This window comes from Protobothrops mucrosquamatus, unplaced genomic scaffold, assembly GCF_001527695.2.
Source record: "Protobothrops mucrosquamatus isolate PMUCROS unplaced genomic scaffold, P.Mucros_1.0 scaffold1569, whole genome shotgun sequence".
In the NCBI taxonomy this organism is placed as follows: domain Eukaryota; kingdom Metazoa; phylum Chordata; class Lepidosauria; order Squamata; family Viperidae; genus Protobothrops; species Protobothrops mucrosquamatus.
Window position 1 is genome coordinate 284,831 of NW_015387734.1, and position 24,652 is coordinate 309,482.

General features: G+C 42.0%; 2 protein-coding genes across 2 annotated transcripts; both read left to right on the forward strand.

Moving 5' to 3' along the window:
• The first annotated feature begins 8,551 nt into the window (after positions 1-8,551).
• On the forward strand, positions 8,552-11,095 carry LOC114922150 (zinc finger protein 708-like). The gene has a single exon (XM_029285367.1). It carries the CDS (start codon positions 8,552-8,554, stop codon positions 11,093-11,095), a length of 2,544 nt encoding a protein of 847 aa, XP_029141200.1.
• An 8,055-nt stretch (positions 11,096-19,150) lies between these two features.
• Positions 19,151-24,385, forward strand: LOC107293296 (zinc finger protein OZF-like). The gene is made up of 4 exons (XM_029285362.1): positions 19,151-19,252; positions 19,420-19,502; positions 19,992-20,118; positions 22,807-24,385. Exons 2-4 carry the CDS (start codon positions 19,431-19,433, stop codon positions 24,174-24,176), a joined length of 1,569 nt encoding a protein of 522 aa, XP_029141195.1. The 5' UTR covers positions 19,151-19,252; positions 19,420-19,430; the 3' UTR covers positions 24,177-24,385.
• The last annotated feature ends 267 nt before the right edge of the window (positions 24,386-24,652 follow it).

A 24,652-nucleotide genomic window follows, 5' to 3' on the forward strand; every position in this document is an offset into this window, starting at 1 on the left:
GCAAACATATTGAATAACGAAAGAAGCGGTATATAAGTCTAAGTGCTATTGCTACAATGGGATTTCCTTATTTTAGCTGATCATCAGGAAATTATATGTAGCTAAGGGTTGAAATGTAGGGTCCTTGGTGCTCTCTGAGCTTGGTTGTTTTCTTGCAGACATTTCATTACCCATAACTAGCATTGATGATGTTACCTAGTTTGGATAACGAAATGTCTGCAAGAAAACCACTAAGCTCAGAGAACACCAAGGACCCTTCATTTCAACCCTGAGCTACATATAATTCTTTTATTGGCATTGGCCGCTTTTAACAGGTCTTCCTCACAGACAGACAGGAACTCTTAGCCCCGCCCCTTCCAACGGGTCTTTTCCGAAGGTTCTCAACAGGGGAATTCCCTGAGGGGATTCCGCCACTACAGCGAAGGAGAGGGCCTGAAAGGCCACTCTCTCCTCAGTACGGCCTTTCTAGGGAGAAACATTCGCTCCTTTTAACCCTTGGAGACCCTGGAGAGAACGAGGATGCCTGGAATGCCTTGGATGTCCGTGTGCGCGGCTGCATCTGCGGGGCGGGGGGGGGGGTTGGTCCTCCTGCAGCCTCGCTTGGGATCGGGGTTCCAAGCGGGGGGGAGCTTTCGGCAGATCCATTTCTTCCCCGCGGGCTCCAAGCCAGGAAGCCGTTTCTCTGTGCCAAGTTTGGTCTCTGGCGTTTCCCTAAAGCATCGAAGCCGCTGCCTGCATCCCGGGAGGACAAAAGGAGCGAGTTGGGATGCTTTTCTCCTGGAAGCCTCAGTTGCAGATGGCAGGAATGAGGAGAGGAGGCCCCAGGTTTCTGGTCATACAGCTTTACTACAATACGTAGTACTGACTTCCATGTCTATGGAGATCCTCAGTAGTCATCTTCATTAAACTAGCCATCCCCAATTCCAGCAACCGTTCCTTATATGTTTTAGCCTCCAGACCCCTGATCATCTTTGTTGCTCTTTTCTGCACTCTTTCTAGAGTCTCAACATCTTTTTTACATCGTGGTGACCAAAACTGGATGCAGTATTCCAAGTGTGGCCTTACCAAGGCATTGTAGAGTGGTATTAATACTTCACGTGATCTTGATTCTATCCCTCTGTTAATGCAGCCCAGCACTGTGTTGGCCTTTTTGGCAGCTGCAGCACACTGCTGGCTCATATTTAGGTGATTGTCCACTAGGACTCCGAGGTCCCTCTCACAGTTACTACTATTGAGCAAGGTACCCGCTATACCTAGAAATTTGGACTGCTGCTAGGAGGCATCTGAGGTATGAGGTCCCACAAAGCTCCATTATTTTTACCCATTGGGGAAAATAATTTGGTGTCAAGAGGAAACGTCTGGAGAGTAGCCTCTAGAGTCCTGGAGTGGAATATCATCACTTTATTGCTTAACATTTAATTTCAAGTGGGGAAGAAGACCAGTTGAAATTAAATCAAGAGAAAATGGAGGTGCTGTTGTTACAAGCAAACTGTGCTTAAATGCTGGGGTTGAGTGGGTTTGAGACGAATTGCCCTCCCTTGAAAAAATAGGTCTGCACTCCAGGAATGTTCCTTCACCCTCAGCTTTTCTTACACTTCTCAGCAGGCATACAGATAACTTGCTTTATTCAAAGTTACATCTGTGAGAAAAACAGAGTTAGACTATCAGGAAAGTGATAGAGACGAGCTACATGGCGAGTACGCCTTGCCAGGCTTTAGCGCAGTGTTTCTCAACCTGGGCAACTTTAAGATGGTTGGACTTCAACTCCCAGAATTCAGCTGGCTGGGGAATTCTGGGAGTTGAAGTCCATCCATCTTAAAGTTGCCCAGGTTGACAAACACTGCTTTAGCGCATCTCCCTCTCCGGCAATCCTGGGCTGGAAACCTCACTTCCCCGTCCATCGCCCCGCAGGCTTGGCACGCAGGACCCGCCAGAGGGCGCCCCTCGCAAACAACCGCCGGGTTCAGACGAATTGCTTTTGCTCGCTCCGGGAAAAAGCATCTCGTCCGATGCTTGCAAGGGAGGGCAGGAAGTGACCGTTCCCACGCCGAGGCCGCGCTTTGCAGGAAGCGGACCAAGTCTGCAAATGGAGCCTTCCTTCCTTCCTTCGCTGGCCCTTCCTTTCCCGCAGCTGCCCGGCTTGGGAAGCGCCTCCTTCGTCGTGGGGAAGTGAGCCAAGCCGGGAGATCTTTTCAGACTCCAGACGGGTGTTTTATGGGGCTAAGCTGGAAATCCCCCCCAATATTCCCACCGTCTGCACTTCCCACTCAGCTGCTCCATTTTTACAGAGCGCGCCGGACTCTTATTTCTGCCAAGAGAGGAGCTTCTTGGTTAAAAGATTGAATTCTGCAGTTGTCTTAAAGATTCCAGCAAGTTTAGGGCTGGGTTTCTGCTAAGAGCATCTGGAACATCTGCAGTTCAGAAGATCTGGGTTTCCTGGCTTGGGAAGATGTCTCCTTTCCTGGACTTGGAGGCAAGGAAATATTCCTTTCAGCAGAAATTCAAGAGGCCAGGCTGATCTGCATCCCATGTCAATATCCTCCTGGATATGAGTCCTTCCAAAGTAGCATCTTGGGTAGATATTTGTAAAAAAAATTAAAACTCACAAACTTCAAGATTTCTAACCCACACACTGTTTGTGATACCTATGTCTGGTGGAAGTTGTTTATGTTGTGTTAATGACTTAAGACATTCCCCCTCCCATCCTTTGCAAATATTTCATCTTTCCAGGAATTGATGGGAGGGAAATAGTCCCTTTTGCAGCACTCCAAAGATCCAGGCTGATCTGCACCCAGTGTCAACGTTCCCAATAGATCTGCGCCTTTGCAAAGTGGCACCCTGGGTAGATACAAAAAAATAAACTAAATTCCCACAAACGTCAAGGATTCTTAAGTTTCAAGAGAGACTTGCACATCCTTTGTAATCTGTAGCCGGGGTGGAAGTGGTATATGTGTTAATGACCAAGATTCTTTTCTTTTCAACACCCATTGCAATTTTCATTAGTGCTTGTGACCTACCGTTTTTGCTTTTAATCCTTGCAAGACACTCTCGTGTATATTTTTAGGGAGGCAAATTGTAATCGTATATATATAATGAAAGGTTTTTGTCAGTGCTTTGGACTATAGTTTGCTACACTTTTTCATCTAAGCCTGCGAGCTGAACACAATTCCCAAAGAATTGAGTCATGGAGGGGAGAAATGCCTCATTCTTCAAGATGGCTGAAGGAGTCTCTCTCTGTGATTCTCTTCCCATGAATGAAAGTTGCTTTGCAGATTCAGAAGAGCTTTTTGATTTATTTGGACAAACAGCAAGAACTCAGCAGGACGTTCTGAAAGAAGAAACCACACACTGTGTCCTCCATCGTTGCCCTTTCAGGGAACTCTGTTGCCAGGAGGCTGAAGGACTCCGAGACGTGTGCAGGCGACTCCACCATCTTTATGATCGGTGGCTGAGCCAAGAAGACCACATGAACGCTGAGATGATGGATCTGGTGGCTCTGCCCTTGGGCACTCTGTCCCAGATGGAGAACTGTGTCTGGATGTGTGGAGCAGAGACCAGCTCCCAGCAAATGGGTTTGGCTGAAAGCTTCCTCTTCAGCCAGGTGGAGCAGAAAATGCAGCAAAAATGGCAGGTGAGATCAATATAAATGATTTTTACATGTTTCCGTTCCAATATAGTTAGGGTGGTCTTAATAGAATTCTGCCCTGGTTAAGTAAATGGTTCTGTCCACCTTCTCTGATCTAGTGAAGAGAAGGACCAGGGGAGACATGATAGCAGTGTTCCAATATTTGAGGTGCTGTCACAGAGAGGAGGGGGTCAAGCTATTTTCCAAAGCACTCGAAGGCCAGACAAGGAATAAGGGTTGGAAACTGATCAAGGAGAGATTCAATCTAGAAATAAGGAGACATTTTCTGAAAATGAGAACAATCAATCCACGGAACAGCTTGCCTTCAGAAGTTGTGGGAGCTTCTTCACTGGAAGCTATCAAGAAGAGACTCTGTCAGAAATGGTGTAGGGTCTCCTGCTTGGGTGGGGGTTAGACTAGATAACCTACAAGATCCTTTTCAACTCTGTTATTCTATTCTGTTTCCAAGGACATATAACAAGTTGGGACAGGGGCAGTAATATTTTGTTTGCCTGCTATTATAGGCCTGTGCGCTCTTCATGGAGGTGGCCACCCATGGTTCTAAAGCAGACATGTGAAACACAAGACCTGGGGGCCGGATGCAGCCCACGAATTGGTTTCATGTGGCCCACAAAGCCATCCTGGAAACTGAGGGAATGGCCCCCTCTGCCTTGGCCCTGGCCCAAGCCAGCCGGGAGCCAATGTACAATTTTGTGGTGGCCATCTATGCTGAAACGCATTCAGTCTTAGCTCCATAAGCCCTCCCCCACATGTCCTGAGAGGAACAGTGAGCTCCTCCAGTGGACCATGCCATGGCACTTGCCCTGGTCCCCACCCCCTTCTGCCAGAGACCCTCAGATCTATCCCATTCCTGCCCAGGCCCCCACAGGCACCGTTGACATGAACGATGTAGAGCTGGCCACACCCACCCAGTAGGCCATACCCACTCCATCCACATCCACCCAGTAGGCCGCACCCACCCTGGCCACACCCACCCGGCCCCAAGGGCAATCACAATGCTGATGCGGCCCTCAATGAAATTGAGTTTGACACCCCTGTTCTAAAGCATCAGGAAATATGTCACACCTCCCTCAAGAAATTGTCTTGGGGAAGATTTCCAGGAGGACCCATCTCAGGAGATCTCATCAGGTAAAAGAGGGTTCCATTTCATGTATTGGAGTCCTTGGAAGTCTTTATTTTCCTGAGTTCCTGTTACAATAATACCTTAGTCCTGTGTGCAAAGTTTTTCTCCAACTGTTTTTAAAACATTGACATAATAGTAGTAGTAGTAGTAGTAGTAGTAGTAGTAGTAGTAGTAGTAATAGTAGTAATAGTAGTAAAGTTGGAAGGGACCTTGGAGGTAATCAAGTCCAACCCCCTGCTCATGCAGGTAACCCTATACCATTTCGAACAAATGGCTGTCCAGTCTCTTCTTAAAAACTTCCAGTGTTGGAACGTTCACCGCTTCTGGAGGCAGGTTGTTCCACTGGTTAATTCCTCTGCTTTTATCTCATTCTCAGAAAATGGAGCAATAATGATTGTACCAGTGGAAAGGTCTCCTCTTTGTGATGGTGCAGAAACAAAGGTTATACTTCCAAGCCAGGTAGGAGGATCCCACCTCCCAAAGTGCAACATGATTCATTCAAGGAACATGCAACTCTCTCCACAGTGGTCTGAATCACTTTTTCGGAGCCAATTTAATATCTCCCAGCTAACAGTTTATCAGAGCATAAGCATCTTTCCCAGTGATCTGATACCATCCATCCATTCATAGCATCTCAAGCTTCTTGAGGACATCTCCCAACATGTTCATCTTGTTGTTCAGTGAATATTGTGTATCTCCCACTGGGCAACATAAGACATTAAAGTGTCATATAGGAATATCCCAATACTTGCTTAATGAACGTGCCTTAGGAGTTGATCAAAACGAATATAAGAGATGTTCCCAACGAGTGGGATATTTGCCATTAGAATAAAGAATTTGCGAATATTTTCTAGAACTGTATGTTAACAAGGAGTGTTTTTGTACTTCAGATCCCTGTGTCCTTTGAAGATGTAACTGTGTTTTTCTCTGAGGAGGAGTGGGCTCTGCTGGATTTTGACCAAAAATCCCTGTACAGAGAGGTCATGCTGGAAAATGCTAAGAATGTGGAGTCCATGAGTAAGTAATTCATTTTGCTCTGGGTTGAAATTGGTGGGGAAAATATATTCTGGTAAGAGCTAAGCAGCTTATCAGTTACTTGGAAGAGATTCAGGTTTGTACTTTTCCTGGAGATAACTGATATAACCTTATGTGCATTGCACCTAGAGCAGGGGTGTCAAACTGCCAGCCCGCGGGCCGGATGCATCATCGGGAAACCACACCCACTCAATTGCCGGCAATGGCGAAAAAGCTCCGATACGTTGTGCAACATCACGTGACATCACGAGTTTGACATGTCTGACCCAGAGTCATGGATGTAAGATAGGTAGCTATATAAAACAAAATAATAATCTCAGCATATTTTAAGGACTATGTTAAATAAATAAGATAATACAAAACCGAATATGAAACTACATAAAAGTTAGAAAGTGAACCCTCCCCGCTAAGTGTCTTCCCTTTTCATCTCCAATTAATATTAATCAAGATTAACAATATATCATTGACTCTTAAAATACAGCCCCAATACCTTTTCATTCCATATCTTACCCTATTTTCTACAAAGTCTTATCTAAATCTTCAGCTAGCCTTATTAATCAACAAAGATGTAGTAAAAATTAACAACAAAAATACCTAATAATATAAGTATGTAATCCCCATTCCATTTAGTCTGGGTTCCCCTCATCCCTCTTATCAACTACTAAACATTACCTGAAACATTAACTCCTTATTTAGATACACCATTATGTATTTCTAAAAGAAAAACTATCTAGTCCAGATAATCATTAAATATCACAAAAAATAACCTACTCTTTAACTGTACACAGGTAAACTAGTCTTACGTATTTTTTCCTTCTTCCTCCCAGCCATCTTTAAATCCTATTAATACTCCAAAATTATTAAAAAGAAGAGGTTTGAGTAAACCTTGAGTCCTGAAAAGCTGCATTTACTACTCAGAGATGGTGGAATCCACAACTTCTAGCTGATCACAAACAGGTGCAGAAAACAATAGTTTCTACTGTCTGCTCACAAAAATCAACTGTCCAAAATACATATAGGAAATTTCCAGATCTCTCTTTTTTCCAGAGAGAATTTCAGTAGTCCATATCTCACATCCAGCTGCAAATTTCAAACGTAATGCCCCATGAAAAATGCAGGCTTTGTTTCTCCTCGCCTCACTGGAAGTCATCATCCACAAATCAAAGTAATAATAATATTAAAATAATAATTGCCTCTCACACTTGTTCTGGTAGGAGCTCAGATTTTCATGCTTTCTCAAGAAAGGAACAAGCACCTTCTGAGACGGTTTCCAACGTTGCTTACTGGGGTTTGCAAGTCCCCTTAGAACTGTCTTTTATGTTTCTTTTTTTTTCCTGTCTATAATAGCATTTGAAAATCCTGTGTTGTTTCTGATTTGTGCATCAACACTTAAATTGGGGTTTGCAGGGCAGATGCCAAAGAACCACAGTGCAAGAGAGATGACAGCACTGAAAATAACCCTTTAGGGAAACTTTATTAAAAATTGTCCCTGAATATATACCGGGAGATTCCACCCCCCAATAGCTTGGCGGAGGGGCAAACAGCAAGTAATTCTCCTTTGGATTGCTCACCCTGTAGTTGGATAATTATTAAGAAGCTAATATTTGCATTTACATTGATTTGGAAAGAAGATATTATGAGTAAACAGGCAAAAATTGAACATAAACATTGCGAGGAATGTGCTTACTGGGTTTCTTTGCCTTGTTCGCTTTTGGACACACAACCCTCAGTATGAAACTGATTAAGGTCTGGTCAGTTTCAGGCAGCAGCACAAGTGGGAAAGTTCTAATAAACTAATTGTCACAGAGCAGAGTTTGTTAACTTGTGGTTAGCCCTTATTAAAGAACCATTGGACTGGGCAGAAAAACTTTTCAAGTACAATATATGTAGCTCATTTAAGCAATCTCACCACTTGGAGGAGAAAAAAAAGGATCAAGTTCTGATTATCCTGATTGTCTCACACTGTTTATCTCAAAGTTGTTACTGTGGGTAAACACAGATCTCTATATGACTGCCAACAAATGCAAGGACAGATGAGCATGAAGGAACATTCCTGGAGTGCACATCTGGCGTTTTTTTTCCAAGGGAGGATTACTTTTATCTATCAATCACAATAGAGCTGGAGGGGACCTTTAAGGTCTTCTAGTCCAACCCCCTGTTCAAGCAGGGGACCCTACCATTTCAAACAAGTGGCCATCCAGTCTCTTCTTAAAAACTTCCAGTGAATCCCAGTATCTAAATCCAGTTTTCTTGTAGCAACAGCATCTCCATTTTCTCTAGATTTAATTTCAACTTGCTTTCTTCCACACTTGAAACTGATTGTTAAGCAACAAAGCCCACTCCACTCCAGAACTCAAGATGCTACTCCCTACAGGTTTCCACTTGACACTAAATTATTTTCTCCAATGGGGAAAAGTAATGGAGCTCTGTGGGAGCTCATATTTCAGGTGTCTCCAAGCAGTCTGACATTCTGGAAATAACCGGAAAGATCTGCGATGCAGTAAAGAAAGCCCCCAGTCATATACTCAGCACGTGATACAATAGTATTGAAATAAATATGTAGCTAATATAATATGTTGGTACTTTTACTTTGTATCTTAAACATCCGATAAATTTTCTTTTTTTCTCTCTTTTTCTTCCAAACAGTTGACAGGCAGCAACCAGAGGATTATAAAGAATCAGGTGTGAATTTTTTGAAACAAACTGAAACTGGAGAAGGGATATTGCAAAATCAGGAGGAGCCAAACATGACTGAAAACCAGCTGAATAATAGGATCGAGAAATTCTCTAATTTTCAGTATGGAGAAAATCGCACCTTCCGTACACAACATCACAAAGAAAAAGGGAACTGTTTAAAGCCTGAAAAAATGTTCATCCCTAAATCAGATGTCCATGAATATAGCAGTATCTGCACTAAAGAGAAGCAGCTTGAATGCAAGGAACATGGAAAAAATAATAATTTAAATATCTATCTTACTTTACATCAAAGCATTGAGACACCAAAATCACATAAATGTTCAGACAGTAGGAAAAGCTTTAATGAGAGCACTACTTTCAACACCCAGAAAACAATTCATAGAGTGGAGAAGTCATATAAAAGCAGAGAACACAGAACAAGTTTCTATGCAACCAATGATCATATTTTGCACAAAAAGTCCTACCCAAGAAAGAAAATTTATAAATGCATGGATTGTGGAAAGAGGTTCTGTACAAGTATTGATCTTACTTCCCATAAAAGTATCCACACAGAGGATAAGCCACTTAGATGCACAGGCTGTGGAAAGAGCCTCACCACAAGTAGTTCCCTTGCTGCACATAAAAGGATCCACGTAAGGGATAAGCAACACAAATGCATGGAATGTGGAAAGAATTTCAGCCAGAGTGCTTCGCCTAATTCCCATGAACTGATCTGTACAGGGATGAAACCGTATCAATGCTTGACATGTAAAAAGCGATTTTGTACAAGCAGGGATCTCATTTCTCATAAGAGGATCCACACAAGGGAGAAACCACTTAAATGCAAGAAGTGTGGAAAACACTTTACAATGAGGCGTAGTCTTATTTCCCATGAAAGGATTCACACAAGGGAGAAAGCATATAAATGCATGGACTGTGGAAAAACCTGTGTGAGTAGAAGTGATCTTACTTCCCATAAGAGGATCCACACGGGGGAAAAACCGTATCAATGCATAGAGTGTGGAAAAAGTTTCAGTTGGAGCAGTAACCTTACCTCCCATAAAAGAATCCACACAGGGGAAAAGCCTTATCAATGCATGGAGTGCACAAAGAGCTTCAGAGACATGAGTTCCTTTACTTCCCATAAAAGGTTCCATACAGGGGAGAAACCCTACAAATGTACAGAGTGTGGAAAGAACTTTACTCAAAACAGTCAACTTACTTCCCATAAAAGGGTCCACACAGGGGAGAAACCGTATAAATGTACAGACTGTGGAAAGAGCTTCACCACAAGTGGTTCTCTTACTGCCCATAAAAGGAATCACACAGGAGAGAAACCGTTTAAGTGCATGGAATGCGGGAAGAGTTTCAGCCAAAGTGCTTCCCTTACTTCTCATGAAAAGATCCACACAGGGATAAAACCATTCCAATGCTTGCAATGTGAAAAGAGATTCGGTACAAGCAGCGATCTCATTTCCCATAAAAGGACCCACACAGGGGAGAAGCCATTTAAATGTATGGACTGTGGGAAAAGCTTTACAATGAGGCGTGGTCTTACTTCCCATGAAAGGATCCATACAGGGGAGAAACCATACCAATGCCCAGAGTGTGAAAAGTGCTTTATAAGTAGGAGTGATCTTACTTCCCATAAAAGGATCCACACGGGGGAGAAACCGTATCAATGCCTGGAGTGTGGAAAAAGCTTCAGTTGGAGCAGCAACCTTACTTCACATAAAAGGATTCACACAGGGGAGAAACCATATAAGTGCATGCAGTGTGGAAAGAGTTTCAGTCAGAGCACTTCCCTTACTTCCCATGAAAGGATCCATACAGGAATGAAACCTTTTCAATGCATGGAGTGTGGAAAGGGATTCAGTACAAGCAGTGAACTCATTTCCCATAAAAGGATTCACACAGGAGAAAAGCCTTACCAGTGTATGGACTGTGGAAGGAGCTTTAGAGACTTGAGTTCCTTTACTTCTCATAAAAGGTTTCACACTGGAGAGAAGCCCTATAAATGCATGGAATGTGGAAAGAGCTTTACTCAAAGCAGTCAGTTTACCTGCCATAAAAGGATCCACACAGGGGAGAAGCCATACAAATGCACCGACTGTGGAAAGAGCTTCACCACCAGTGGTTCCCTTACTGCCCATAAAAGGATCCACACAGGGGAAAAACCATATAAGTGCACGGAATGCGGGAAGAGTTTCAGCCAAAGTGCTTCCCTTAGTTCCCATGAAAGGATCCATACAGGGATGAAACCGTATCAGTGCATAGATTGTGGAAAGACCTTCAGTCAAAGCAGTCATCTTAGTTCTCATAAGAAGATCCACTCGGGGGAGAAGCTGTATAAGTGCACAGAGTGTGAAAAGTGCTTTCATACAAGCAGTTCCCTGATATCACATAAGAGGATCCATTCTGGCGAGAAACCATATCATTGCATGGACTGTGGAAAAAGTTTCATTACAAGCAGTTCCCTTAATTCACATAGGAGGATCCACACGGGAGAAAAACCATATCAATGTCATGAGTGTGGAAAGAGTTTCAGTCACAATACTTCCCTCTCTTTTCATAAAAGGATCCACACAAGAGAGACTCCACCTGTCAGCATATAATATGGAAGAAGTTGCATTGAGAATAGTGAGCTTCTGATAAAAGGAGCCACAAAGAGGAGAGGCCGTACAGATGTATGCAGTGTGGAAAGAACGTAATCACAGTGTGAAAATAGAAATAGAATGGATTATGCTTAAATAATAGTAAAGGAAGGAGAAGAGAAGGGGTAACATAGATGAAGACAATTACAGGAAAATTTTAGAAGAGCTTCAATTTACTACAATGAGACCAAGATTATGTGATAGCTACACTTATAGATGAACTTAATGGGGTCTCACTAAGCATATGCCTGAAATATAGTCCCATTGCATCAAGATACTCAATATGCCCAATTTTCTATTAAACAGATTTTTTATTAGACTTGTTTATCTGAAATTTAACTGCTTCTCTAAGGCAGGGGTGTCAAACTGCTGGCCCACGGGCCAGACACCTCATCCGGAAGCCACACCCACCTCATTGCCGGCAATGGCAAAACCATCCCGATACATTGCGTAACATCACGTGACGTCGCGACTTTGTCTGCTCTAAGGCCTACAGTAGAGATCTCTCTCTTTTCTTCTACTATCCAGGTGGATAAATATCCACTTATCTTTTCTTCAAACACCTCCAGTCCTATTAGTTTCTATATTCCCCGCTTCTCCTTTTCCAGTAAAACTACTTGTCAACAATTTCTCATGTTTTTGTTGTTCCCTTTGGAAGTTGGAAAGAGCATGTTTGGGTGTGAGAGATAATGGTTGGTGCATGTAAACAAGAACCAGTCTGCTTCCTTACTTTAATGGCAATGAAATTTTATTAAATTTTATTTACATTATTTTTATTCTTGACCTGTTTCTTTTTGAAGCATGATTTTGGCAGTCATGCAGATATGTGACTGATATGACATTTATTGACAGGGCAGCAATAACTCATAATTGGATAACTAAGAGACTCTACTTCAGTTAATCACTTAATATCCCAAAACCATTGGGGGGAAAATGCCATGCTTTGGCCAAGCCTGTAGATGATACTGAAATGTTGAAAGTAGGGAAAAGTAAAGTGTGAAGAATTTGAGAGGAATCTCTTTAAATAGACAGAAGAGTCAATTCAGTGGACAATGTAGTTCTCTTGAAGAACGTTGAATGTGATGTGTATTTGGGCATAATTTCTTAATTTGACATACACATTGTTGAATATTGAACTGTAATTAAGCAAGGAGTAGGTTATAATGGAGACCCCAGTGAAGCTATTGACTCAGTATGTAGCAGATAAGAAAACAAGCAAATCCCCCATTAGGGATCAGTAGGAAAAGAATGGAAGTAAAACAGCTGCAACTGTTATTCCCTTCTATAGTATATGAATATTGTGTATAGTTCTGATTGCCCCATTTGAAAAATGATATAAAGGAGATGGCGAAAGTTCAAAAGCAGCCATCCAAATGATTAGTGGCTTGATTATGTTTGTGTTTGGCACCCTCAAGCAAAAATTAACAAAATAAATCACCCAGGTACTGTAGAGAAGGTGTGGATAGAGTTAAAAGAGGAATAAGCCTAGAATTCCTATGTAGCCCCAAGTGGACTAAGTCCAACCCTTGAATTCCATTGCCCATTATCTAACTACAAACAGATACTAAGCGCTAGTTGGCTATTAATCTTCTCAACTAACAGTTAGCATCAACTTGTAGTTAGATAAGGGACAAGTGAATTCAAGGGGGTTGTGCTTAGTCCGCTTGTGGCTATCTAGGAATTCAAGGCTGATTCCTCTTTTAACTCCACTCCCAGATTCTGCCACTCCTTCTACAGGTGCAAAGCTTTAGGTTCCAGGGATCATCCAATTAAAGTTTAATAGGAGGAGATTTAGAATAGACAGGAAAATGTTTTTTTCACCTTGTCCATTATTAACCGTAACCCTGCTAAGAAAACTGCATATATTCAGTCTCCAAGATTTAAATTCCACTCAATAGTATTTATCTCTGATAATGGTTTGGATTTGCCTATATTAATATGTATATGTGTATTATTTTATATATATTATTTTTCACAATGTTAGCTATGCAGAGTCAACGCATGTAAGATAGATGGCCATAGAACTCCATTAAAGAAAAATAAATGTACTGATCTTTATGTAGTTATGTATTTTTTAATTATTATTTAAAATGTAGTCCTCCAGCCCTATGAATCCACCTTTGACTCCTAGTTGTATCTGGTTTCCATTACAATCTTTTTCTTCTATCATTATTACATTACATTTGCTTTTTTGAACGTTCCCCCAAGCTTCCTGCACACCTATACAGGTAGTCCTCAACTTACAACAGTTCTTTTAGTGACCGTTCAACGTTACAATGGCACTGAAAACAGTGACTGGCAACCATTTTTCACACTTACGGCCTTTGTAGCATCCCCATGATCATGTGATCAAAACTCAGATGCTTGGCAACTGCTTCATACTTACGACCGTTGCTGTGTCCCAGAATCATGTGATCCCCTTTTGCAACCTTTTGACCAGCAAAATCAATGGGGAAGCCAGATTCACTTAACAACCATGTTGCTAATTTATCAACTGCAGTGATTCACTTAACTACTATGGCAAGAAAGGTCGTAAAATGGGGCAAAAGTCACTTAACAAATGTCTCACTTAACAACATAAATTTGGGGCTCAATTGTCATAAGTTGAGGATTACCTGTATTTCCCCTCACTTCTGCAATTCCTGAGCTTTTTTTTTTTTTTTTTTTTTAAGAACTGGATGTATTTTGACAATATTCCCATTGGGGAATTCGATTCTTTTCAATATTCTGGATTTTTCTGTCCTTCAGGACTCCCACAGCTTCTCCTCATAGATGCCATAGCCACCATCTTCCCTCACTTCAGATCAGGGGCTGTTCCTCAAGGACAAAGTTTGCTAGTAGTGTATCTTCAATAGAGTAGAAGGCAAGTCCTACCCCGGAAAAGGACTTTAGGGCAGAATCTCTCAGCACTACTATTATTATTTTTATTATATTATTATTATAATGTTGAAAGAAAAGTCTTCATCCTGGTTCATCCAAGCCGGGGATAAATAAACAACATGGCGACTGCTTTAGAAAGGTTGCAGTTTATTGAAGAGCCAGACCGAAAAATGCTTTTGGCAGGAAAGAGGAGAGAAAAGAAGGGCTGAGCACATGTGGGTAGTAGGTTTTTATACCCTCTGAAGCCTTTTGTTTGAAATAGTTTCCTGTTCCTATTTTAGGCTTTGTATTTCCTGTGTCATATATCCTGACCTGAATCTCGGTGTGCCCTTTGGCCTTTGTGAGTTAATCCTACCATGTCCTGTCTCAGGCGGGGTATGCAGATTTTAGGTGTCTTTGTCTTCTTGATCTCCTAGCTGGGGCCTTTCTGATGGTTTACATCTGCATTTGTACAGTGCTGGCTTCTGCTTGGGGGCAGGTTGGTTTCTGCTTTTAAAATCCTTTTGAGGAAATATATTTTTCTGCCCTTTTAATATTTCCTTCTCTGGGGGGGGTGCTGACTTCCCACAATAATATTACTAATGTTGTTTTACCAGGAGAAGAGGACATCTTTGTCACTCGGTTCTTCCTCACAGACAGGCAGGAACTCTTAGCCATACCCTTTCCAACAGTTCTTTTCCAACTTAGCACCGCCCCTTCCAACTGTTCCTTTCTGAAGGTTCTCAAGAGGTCTCAAAGGGCCATTTCCCTGAGGGGAATTCGCCAGGATAGCAAAGGAAAGGGCCAGAAGGACCATCCACTCCTCAGTAAGCCCTTTCTAGGGAGAAGCACTCGCTCTCTTTAACCCTTGGACAGCCTGGAGAAACCAATGGCTTCAACTGTACAAATAGTCCTCGATTTACAACCACAATTGAGCCCAAAATTTCTGTTGCTAAGTGAAACATTTGTTAAGTGAGTTTGCCCCATTTTATGACTTTTCCTGCCATGGTTGTTAAGTGAATCACTCCAGTGGCTAAGTCAGTTACAGGGTTGTTAAGTGAATTTGGTTTCGTCACTGACTTTGTTGTCAGACAGTCGCAAAAAGGGGATCATGCTGCAACCGTCACAATTCGAGTCAGATGCCAAGTATCCAAATGTAAATCACGTGACCATGGGGATGCTGCAACGGTCGTAAGTGTGAAAAAAGGGTCCCAAGTCACTTTTTTTCAGTGCCATTGTAACTGTGAATGGTCACTAAATGAACTGTTGTTAAGTTGAGGACGACATGTACTTCAAACAATCACTAAACAAACTAATGTTAAGTCAAGGACTACCTGTAATGGAAGACAGTTCACTTAGTGGCCCCTTTTTAAAGGATTCCACCTCCCTCGCAGAGGATTAAATTAAATTAATTCCATACAGAAATTTTCCACATTGCCTTTTCCGCCAGCTCATTGCCATTTCCCATTTCAGAAGTTCCTTTCCTGAGATATTTGTGCGCTTTTGCTCAAAGGTACATTTTGATTGCAAATACGTGTAGTCCTCGACTTGCGGCCACAACTGAGCCCAAAATTTCTGTTAAGTGAAACATCTGTTAAGCGGGTTTTGCCCCATTTTATGACCTTTCTTGACACCAAGTGTTAAGTGAACCACTGCAGTTGATAAGTTAGTAACCCGGTTGTTAAGTGAATCTGGCTTCCCCCTTGACTTTGTCAGAAGATTACAAAAGGTGGTCACATGACCTTGGTAATAAATATGAACTAGCTACCAAGCGTCTGAATTTTGATCACATGATCATGGGGATGCTGCAAAGATCATAGCTGTGAAAAATGGTCGTAAATCACATTTTTCAGTGCCGTAGTAACTTTGAGCAGTCACTAAACAAACTGTTGTAAGTCAAGGACTAGCTGTAATTGTTTTTATGGGCCATTCTCTGATTTCCATGTGGGCTCCAGACCTAAGTTGTCTAAGAAGCAGAGAGATGTCAGCTGATGGTTTCCTGGATAGAAATTTTCTGGACAGAACCTGGAATGGAATGGAATAACAGCATTGGAAGGGACCTTGGAGGTCTTCTAGTCCAATCCTCTGCTCAGGCAGGAACCCTACCCCATTTCAGACAAATGGCTGTCCAGTCTCTTCTTAAAAACTTCCAGTGTTGGAGCATTCACAGCTTCTGGAGGCAGGTTGTTCCACTGATTAATTGTTCTAACTGTCAGGAAATTTCTCCTTAGTTCTAGGTTGCTTCTCTCCTTGGTTAGTTTCCATCCGTTGCTTCTTGTCCTGCCTTCAGGTGCTTTGGAGAATAGCTTGACTCCCTCTTCTTTGTGGCAACCTGTGGAACATTGCTATCATATCATGTCACCCCTAGCCCTTCTTTTCATTAAACTAGCCATCCCCCATTCCAGAAACTGTTCTTTATATGTTTTAGCCTCCAGACCCCTGATCATTTTTGTTGCTCTTCTCTGCACACTTTCTAGTCTCAACATCTTTTTTACATCGCGGTGACCAAAACTGGATGCAGTATTCCAAGTGTGGCCTTACCAAGGTGTTATAAAATGGTAGAAAGGAGTAGAAGAGCCACACAGCGAGTCTACCCTGCCAGGCTCTAGTCTAGCCGCCTCTCCCTCTCCAGCAATCCTGGGTTGGAAACCTCATTTCCCCGTCCATCGCCCGGCAGGCTTGGCACGCAGGATCCGCCAGAGGGCGCCCCTCGCAAACAACCGTCGGGTTCAGACGAATTGCTTTTGCTCGCTCCGGAGAGAAGCATCTCGCCCGATGCTTTCAAGAGCGGGCAGGAAGCGACCGTTCCAACGCCGAGGGCGCGCTTTGCAGGAAGCGGACCGAGTCTGCAAACGGAGCCTTCCTTCTTTTGCTGGCTCTTCCTTTCCCGCAGCTGCCGAGCTTGCGAAGCGCCTCCTTGCTGGGCTCCTCACAGGGAAGCAGCGGATTCTGGTGGACTGCCGAGCCAGACTCGGGTGATCTCTCAGTCTCCGGATCTGGAGGGAGGCTCTTCTGGAAACACCCCCCCCCAAGATCCCAGCTACTCATTTGCCCCCTTTTTAGGGGGTGCCGAGGACGCTTATTTCTGCAAGGAGAGCCCCTTCTGGGTAAAAGGTTGAGTTCTGCAGAAGCTGAGAACCCCTCCCACGTCTTCCGTATGATTGTCAAAAGCGCTAGATGTCTACTGGATGCATCTGCAGGTTAGAGGATCTGGGTTTCCTGATCTTGAATGTTGTTCTTTGCAGGACTGGAAGCAAAGAAATATTCCATTCTGCAGAAGCCCCAAAAGCTAGGCTGATCTGCATCCCATGTCAATATTCTCCTGATACCCGAGACACTTATTTCTGCAAGGAGAGCCTCTTCTAGGTTAAAATTCAGTTCTGCACAAGCTCCCTCCGGAGGACTCCAAGGTTTGTTGTCTGCTGAGAGCATCTCAGGATCTTCCTGGCTTGGGATCTTTCCAGTACTTGGGAGGCAAGGAAATATTCCTTTCAGCAGAAGTTCAAGGGGCCTGGCTGATCTGCATCCCATGTCGATAGTGCCCCGGATATCTGAATCCTTTCAAAATAGCACCTTGGGTAGATATTTGCAAAAAAAAAAATTAAAGCCCACAAACTTCAAGATTTCTAAACTGCACACTGTGATGTCTATCTCTGGTGGAAGTTGTTTATGTTGTATTAATGACTAAGATTTTTTCCCCCTCCTTTGCAATTATTTTCATTAGCAGTTGTAATCTGCTGTGTTTGAATAATAGAATGACAGAATAACAGAGCTGGAAGGTCCGCTTGTCCAAACTCCTGCTCTGGCAGGACCTCCTATAAGTACCATTTCAGACAAATGGTTGTCCAATCCCTTCTTAAAAATCTCCAGTGTTAGAACAGCCACAACTTCTGGAGGCAAGTTGTTCTGTCAGGAAATTTCTCCTTAGTTCTAGCCTGCTTCTCTCCTTGATTAGTTTCCATCCGTTGCTTCCTGTTTTACCTTGCTTTCATTCTTTGCAGGCCACTCAGGAACATAAATTACAAATTGAATAATGAAAGAAAGTTCTTCTCAGCATGTTGGATTATAGGTCTCTACTCATTTTCATCTTATCCTGGAAGCTGAATTTTACTTCCCATAGAACCTAATCATTCAAGCAAGAAAGACCTCGTTCTCCAAGATGGCAGAAGGAGGATCTCCTTCCCATTCTGCTCCCATGAATGGGAGTTGCTTTGTAGATTCAGAAGAGCCTTTGGATTTGTTTGGACAAGCAGCAAGGACCAAGCAGAACATTCTGGAAGAAGCAGTCATACATTGTGTTGTCCAGTGTTGCCCTTTCAGGGAGCTCTGTTGCCAGGAAGCTGAGGGACTCCAAGTCATATGCAGCCAACTCCATCATCTTTACAATCAGTGGCTGAAACAAGAGAGCCGCATGAAAGCTCAGGTGATAATCCTGCAACAGTCCGTGGCCACCCCACCCACTGAGCTGGAGAGCTGTGTCTGGATACATGGAGCAGAGATCAGCTCCCAGGAAGTGACCTTAGCCAAAGGTTTCCTCCTGAGCCATGTGGAACAGAAAACACGGCAAAAGCAGCAGGTGAGATCATCAAAACGATATGAATGAAGTCTTAAATATAATCAGGATGGTTTTAATGATGATGATGATGATGATGATGATGATGATGATGATGATGATGATGATAAAGTTGGAAGGGACCTTGGAGGTCCTCTAGTCCAACCCCCTGCTCAGGCAGGAAACCCTATACCATTCCGGACAAATGGCTGTCCAGTTTCTTCTTTAAAACTTCCAGTGTGGGAGCATTCACCGCTTCTGGAGGCAGGTTGTTCCACTGGTTCATTGTTCTAACTGTTAGGAAGTTTCTCCTTAGTTCTAGGTTGCTTCTCTCCTTGATTAGTTTCCATCTGTTGCTTCTTGTCCTGCCTTCAGGCGCTTTGGAGAATAGCTTGACTCCCTCTTCTTTGTGGCAGCCCCTGAGATATTGGAACACTGCTATCATGTCCCCCTCATCCTTCTCTTCGTTAAACTAGATTAATGAAATGTATCCTTGATAGATAAATGATTCCTTCACCCCTTATTTCCAAGGTCATATTAATAAGCTGGCGCAGGGGCAGTAATGTTCTCTTCACTGCTATTTCAGATTCATGGGCATTTGATGGAGGTGGCCACCCATGGTTCTAAAACATCAGGAGAAGTGTCACATCTCTCTCAAGAAATTGTCTTGAGACAAGAAGACCCATCATCTCAGGAGACACCATCAGGTAAAAAAGGGTTCTTTTTGATGTATTGGGACTCCTCAGGAGTATGCATTGCCCAAAGTCTTTATATTCATGAGTTTCGTTTACTGTATTACCTTAGCCCTGTGTACAAAATTTTTCTCCAGCTGTTTTTAAAATATGTACTTCCTCTGCTTTTGTCTCGTTCTTAGAAAACACAACAATGGTGATTATACCAGTGAAAAGGCCTCCTCCTTGTGGTGGAGCAGAAACAGTGGCTGTACTTCCAACTCAGGTAGGAGGGTCCCATCTCTTAAAGTGCAACATGATTTATTCAAGGAACATGTAACTCTCTCCAAAGCAGTTTGAGTCTTTTCCAGCATCAGTTTAATAGCTCGCAACTAACCAATTATTCAGAGCATCTTCCCAGTGTTCTGATAACATCCACACATTCATAGCATCTCAAGCTTCTTTTTGAGGACATCTCCCAACAACTTCTTCTAGTTGTTCAATATAAGACTGTGTATGTCCTACTGGACAATATAAAACATTAATATAAGATATCATATAGTAATATCCCAATATCTGCTTGATAAGCAATCTTGCAGGAAGTATTGGAATCCATTTTGCACCCTCATCTTGTCTCAGGAGTAGATCATCTCAGGAGTAGATCAAGAAGAATTTAAGAGTTGCTCCCAATGAGTAGAATATTTACCATTAGAATAAAGAATTTGCAAGTATTTTCTACAATTGTACGTTAACAAGGAGTATTTTTGTACTTCAGATCGCCGTGTCCTTTGAAGATGTAACTGTGTTTTTCTCTGAGGAGGAGTGGGCTCTGCTGGATTTTAACCAAAAATCCCTGTACAGAGAGGTCATGCTGGAAAATGCTAAGAATGTAGAGTCCATGGGTAAGGGATCCATTTTGTTTTGGGTTGAAATTGGTGGAGAAGGTATATTCTGACGAGAGCTAAGCATTGATTTCTCAGGGGTGGGGGATGCTAAAATTGTGAATTTCATGGGTAAGCGATCCATTTTGCTCTGAATTGAAATATGTGGAGAAGGTATATTTTTACTAGTTTCTCAGAGGTGATTAGGGTTTATACTTTTCCTAGAGAGAATGGAAATGACCATATGTGCATCATGGCCAGAGTCACATATGTAATACAGACAGCTATGTAAATCAAAATAAATAAATAATTTCAATAGAAAGTTTGGATTGGTTACAAGAAGGCATTTGATTCCCTGCCACATATTTGGATAATCAAATGTCTGGAAATAAGAGAAGAGGAATGATCAATAGCTCAATGGAAAACATAGTTGCTAGTCAGTGATGTTAGACTGGGAGGGGAATCTTCTAAGGAGGCTCACTAACACTTTTGTCAGTGCATTGATTCCTCTCTTAACAATACTCTCTGAACAAATCAAGCCATAGCTAACAAGAACATGTGCCAAGTTACTTGATCTTATTTCTATTGGGCATCTTAATTCATTTTTACCATTTTTCTTCTGTGGTTAATAAGAGTAGCACATTTGCTCAGTGCAAAGTAGTGCAATATTTGGCTGTACATTCAAATAGTATGGAGCAGCAGTTTCATTGCCATTTCAAATGATGTTTTTGCACAGTTGTAGAATGTGCATGTAGCTGAAGAAAGAAACAGAGGGACTAATTCTGGCTTCACAAGACCAAGCTTTCAGAACAAATGCATACAAAAGCAGAATTGAGAAAACAACAACACAGCAAATGCCACCTCTACAAAAAAAAAAACTAGCTGCTACAAAAAGATTGTACAGACTGACCGCAAACAATGCCATGTTAAAGTAGCAACAATGGTGCATTGGTACTGTATATCTGCAAAATTGCCATTTTCCTGCAAGGAAGAACAGGGGGGACCATAAAATAGACAGTTATAAAAAAAAACAAAGTGCTTAAGTAGAGATAAAAACAATCTCTCCACTCTTGGGGCATAGGGGAGATAAGGCACAAGATATCCTGATAGTCTAACTCTGTTTTTCTCACAGATGTAACTTTGAATAAAGCAAGTTGCTGAGAAGTGTAAGGAAAGCTGAGGGTAAAGGAACATTCCTGGAGTGCAGACCTATTTTTTCAAGGGAGGGCAATTCATCTCAAACCCACTCAACCCCAGCATTTAAGCACAGTTTGCTTGTAACAACAGCACCTCCATTTTCTCTTGATTTAATTTCAACTTGTCTTCTTCCCCACTTGAAATTAAATGTTAAGCAATAAAGTGATGATATTCCACTCCAGAACTCTAGAGGCTACTCTCCAGACATTTCCTCTTGACACCAAATTATTTTCCCCAATGGGTAAAAATAATGGAGCTTTGTGGGACCTCATACCTCAGATGCCTCCTAGTACTCCAACTTTCTGGAGATAACAGGAAGGATCAGAGATGCAATAAAGAAAGCCCCGGAAATATTCCCATCACCATGTAGTTTAGAAGGAAAAATCTTGATACAGTAGTATTGAAATAAAAAAGGAGCAGAATATCTGTTCAAATATCTCAGGGGCTGCCATAAAGAAGAGGGAGTCAAGCTATTTTCCAAAGCGCCTGGAGGCAGGACAAGAAGCAACGGGTGGAAACTAAGCAAGGAGAGAAGCAACCTAGAACTAAGGAGAAACTTCCTGACAGTTAGAACAATTAACCAGTGGAACAACCTGCCTCCAGAAGCGGTGAATGCTCCAACACTGGAAGTTTTTAAGAAGAGACTGGACAGCCATTTGTCCGAAATGGTATAGGGTTTCCTGCCTGAGCAGGGGGTTGGATTAGATGACCTTCAAGGTTCCTTCCAACTTTACTATTATTATTATTATTATTAATAATAATAATAATAATAATAATAATAATAATAATAATAATAATACTATTATTATTATTATTACTATTACTATTATTATTATTATATGATGTTTTCACATCACTTTATGTCTTAAACATCTCATGTTTAATTTTAGTCTCTCTTTTCCTTCCAAACAGATGACATGGAGAAGCCTGAAGATTATAAAGGACCAGGTGTAAATTCATTGGAAAGGACTGAGACTGGAAAAGGGATATTGCAAAATCGGAGGAAACCAAAGGTGACTGCAGAAAACTGTTTGAATAATAGGAAGGAAAAATCGTCTATTTTTCAGTATAGAGAAAATTGCAGCTTCAATATTCAGCCTCACAAAGAAAAAAGAAGCTGTTTAAAGGGTGGGAAAGCATTCAGCAATAAATCGCTCATCTATGAATGTAGCAGGACCCACTCTAAAGAGAATCAGCTTGAATGCAGGGAACATGGAAAAAAAGACTTGAGTCTATGTCTTACTTTACATCAAAGGATTGAGACACCAAAATCACATAAATATTCAGACAGTGGGAAAAGCTTTAATGACAGCAGTACTTTTAATACCCAGAAAACAACTCAGATAGTGGAGAAGTCATATAAATGTACAGAGTGCAGAAAGAGTTTCTCTACAAGCAATGATCTTACTTTGCATAAAAAGTCCCACGCAGGAAAGAAATATAAAAGGATGGAATGTGGAAGGAGGTTCAGTATGAGTATTGGTTTTACTTCTCATAAAAGGATCCACAAAGGGGAGAAGCCATATAGATGTACAGACTGTGGAAAGAGCTTCACCACAAGTGGTTCCCTTACTGCCCATAAAAGGATCCACACAGGGGAAAAACCATATAAGTGCATGCAATGCAGGAAGAGTTTCAGCCAAAGCACTTCCCTTACTTCCCATGAAAGGATGCATACAGGAATAAAACCATATCAATGCATGGATTGTGGGAAAAAATTCAGTCAAAGCAGTGATCTCATTTCTCATAAAAGGATCCATACAGGGGAAAAACCGTTTAAATGTATGGAGTGTGGAAAAAGCTTTACAATGAGACGTGGTCTTACTTCCCATGAAAGGATCCACACAGGGGAGAAACCATATCAGTGCACAGATTGTGAAAAGTGCTTTATAAGTAGGAGTGATCTTACTTCCCATAAAAGGATCCACACAGGTGAGAAGCCGTATCAATGCATGGAGTGTGGAAAAAGCTTCAGTTGGAGCAATAACCTTACTAGTCATCAAAGGATCCACACAGGTGAAAAACCATATAAATGCATGGAATGTGGGAAGAGTTTCAGCCAAAGCACTTCCCTTACTTCCCATGAAAGGATCCATACAGGGATGAAACCATATCAGTGCATGGATTGTGGAAAGAGCTTCAGTACAAGCAGTGAACTCATTTCCCATAAAAGGATCCACACAGGGGAGAAACCATATAAATGCACAGCATGTGGAAAGAGCTTCCGCAAGAGTACTGATCTTATTTCTCATGAAAGGATCCACACAGGAGAGAAGCCATATAGATGTACAGAGTGTGGAAAGTGCTTCAGCCAACACAGAAATCTTTCCTGCCATAAAAGGATCCACACAGGGGAGAAGCCATACAAATGCACAGACTGTGGAAAGAGCTTCACCACCAGCGGTTCCCTTACTGCGCATAAAAGGATCCACACAGGGGAGAAACCATATAAATGCACGGAATGTGGCAAGAGTTTCAGCCAAAGTGCTTCCCTTAGTTCCCATGAAAGGATCCATACTGGGATGAAACCGTATCAGTGCATGGATTGTGGAAAGAAATTTAGTAAAAGCAGTCATCTTAGTTCTCATAAGAAAATCCACTCAGGAGAGAAGCTGTATAAGTGCACAGAGTGTGAAAAGAGCTTTTATACAAGCAGTTCCCTGATATCACATAAGAGGATTCACTCTGGTGAGAAGCCCTATCATTGCACGGACTGTGGAAAGAGTTTCAATACAAGCAGTTCCCTTAGTTCACATAGGAGGATCCACACGGGAGAGAAACCATATGAGTGCCAAGAGTGTGGAAAGAGTTTCAGTCACAACACTTCCCTCTCTTTTCATAAAAGGATCCATACAAAGAAGAACCCACCTGCCTGCATATAATATGGGAGGAACTTGTCAGAGTAGTGAAGTTCTGATAAAAGGAGCTACATGGAGAAAAGGCTCTGTACATGCATGGAATATGGAAAGAACTTAAGTCATTCCATTTCTGATCAGCATGCCATGATTAAAAGGGGAATGGATTATTTAATTAGAAAAAATGAGTTAGAGTGAAAGAAAGAGAAGAAATAGAATGGATGGACCAGTTAAAAAAGATTATAGGAAACTTTGGAAGAGCTTCAAGTTATTAAAAGGGGAAGGCCTAATATCTTGTCTGTGTAGTAGGTACAATATAAATCAGCTATATACAGCCAAATCTGCAGTTAGATATTAGGAATACCTAGATTTTTATTAAATCACTTGACAATCCATTCCCTGTTGGGATATCATTTCAGAACGTGGTGGCGCAGTGGTTAGAATGTAGCATTACAGTTCGATCCTGACCACCTCAAGAATGTCTCAGCCTTCCTTCCTTCCAA

What these genes read in the sequence shown, in the direction of transcription:
- LOC114922150 (XM_029285367.1), top strand. Translation starts at nt 8,552, where the DNA reads ATGACTGAAAACCAGCTGAATAATAGGATCGAGAAATTCTCTAATTTT.
- LOC107293296 (XM_029285362.1), top strand. Translation starts at nt 19,431, where the DNA reads ATGGTGATTATACCAGTGAAAAGGCCTCCTCCTTGTGGTGGAGCAGAA. An exon ending in TGGCTGTACTTCCAACTCAG is followed by an intron (nt 19,503 to 19,991) that starts GTAGGAGGGTCC and finishes TTTGTACTTCAG; the next exon opens with ATCGCCGTGTCCTTTGAAGA. An exon ending in TAAGAATGTAGAGTCCATGG is followed by an intron (nt 20,119 to 22,806) that starts GTAAGGGATCCA and finishes GGATCCACAAAG; the next exon opens with GGGAGAAGCCATATAGATGT.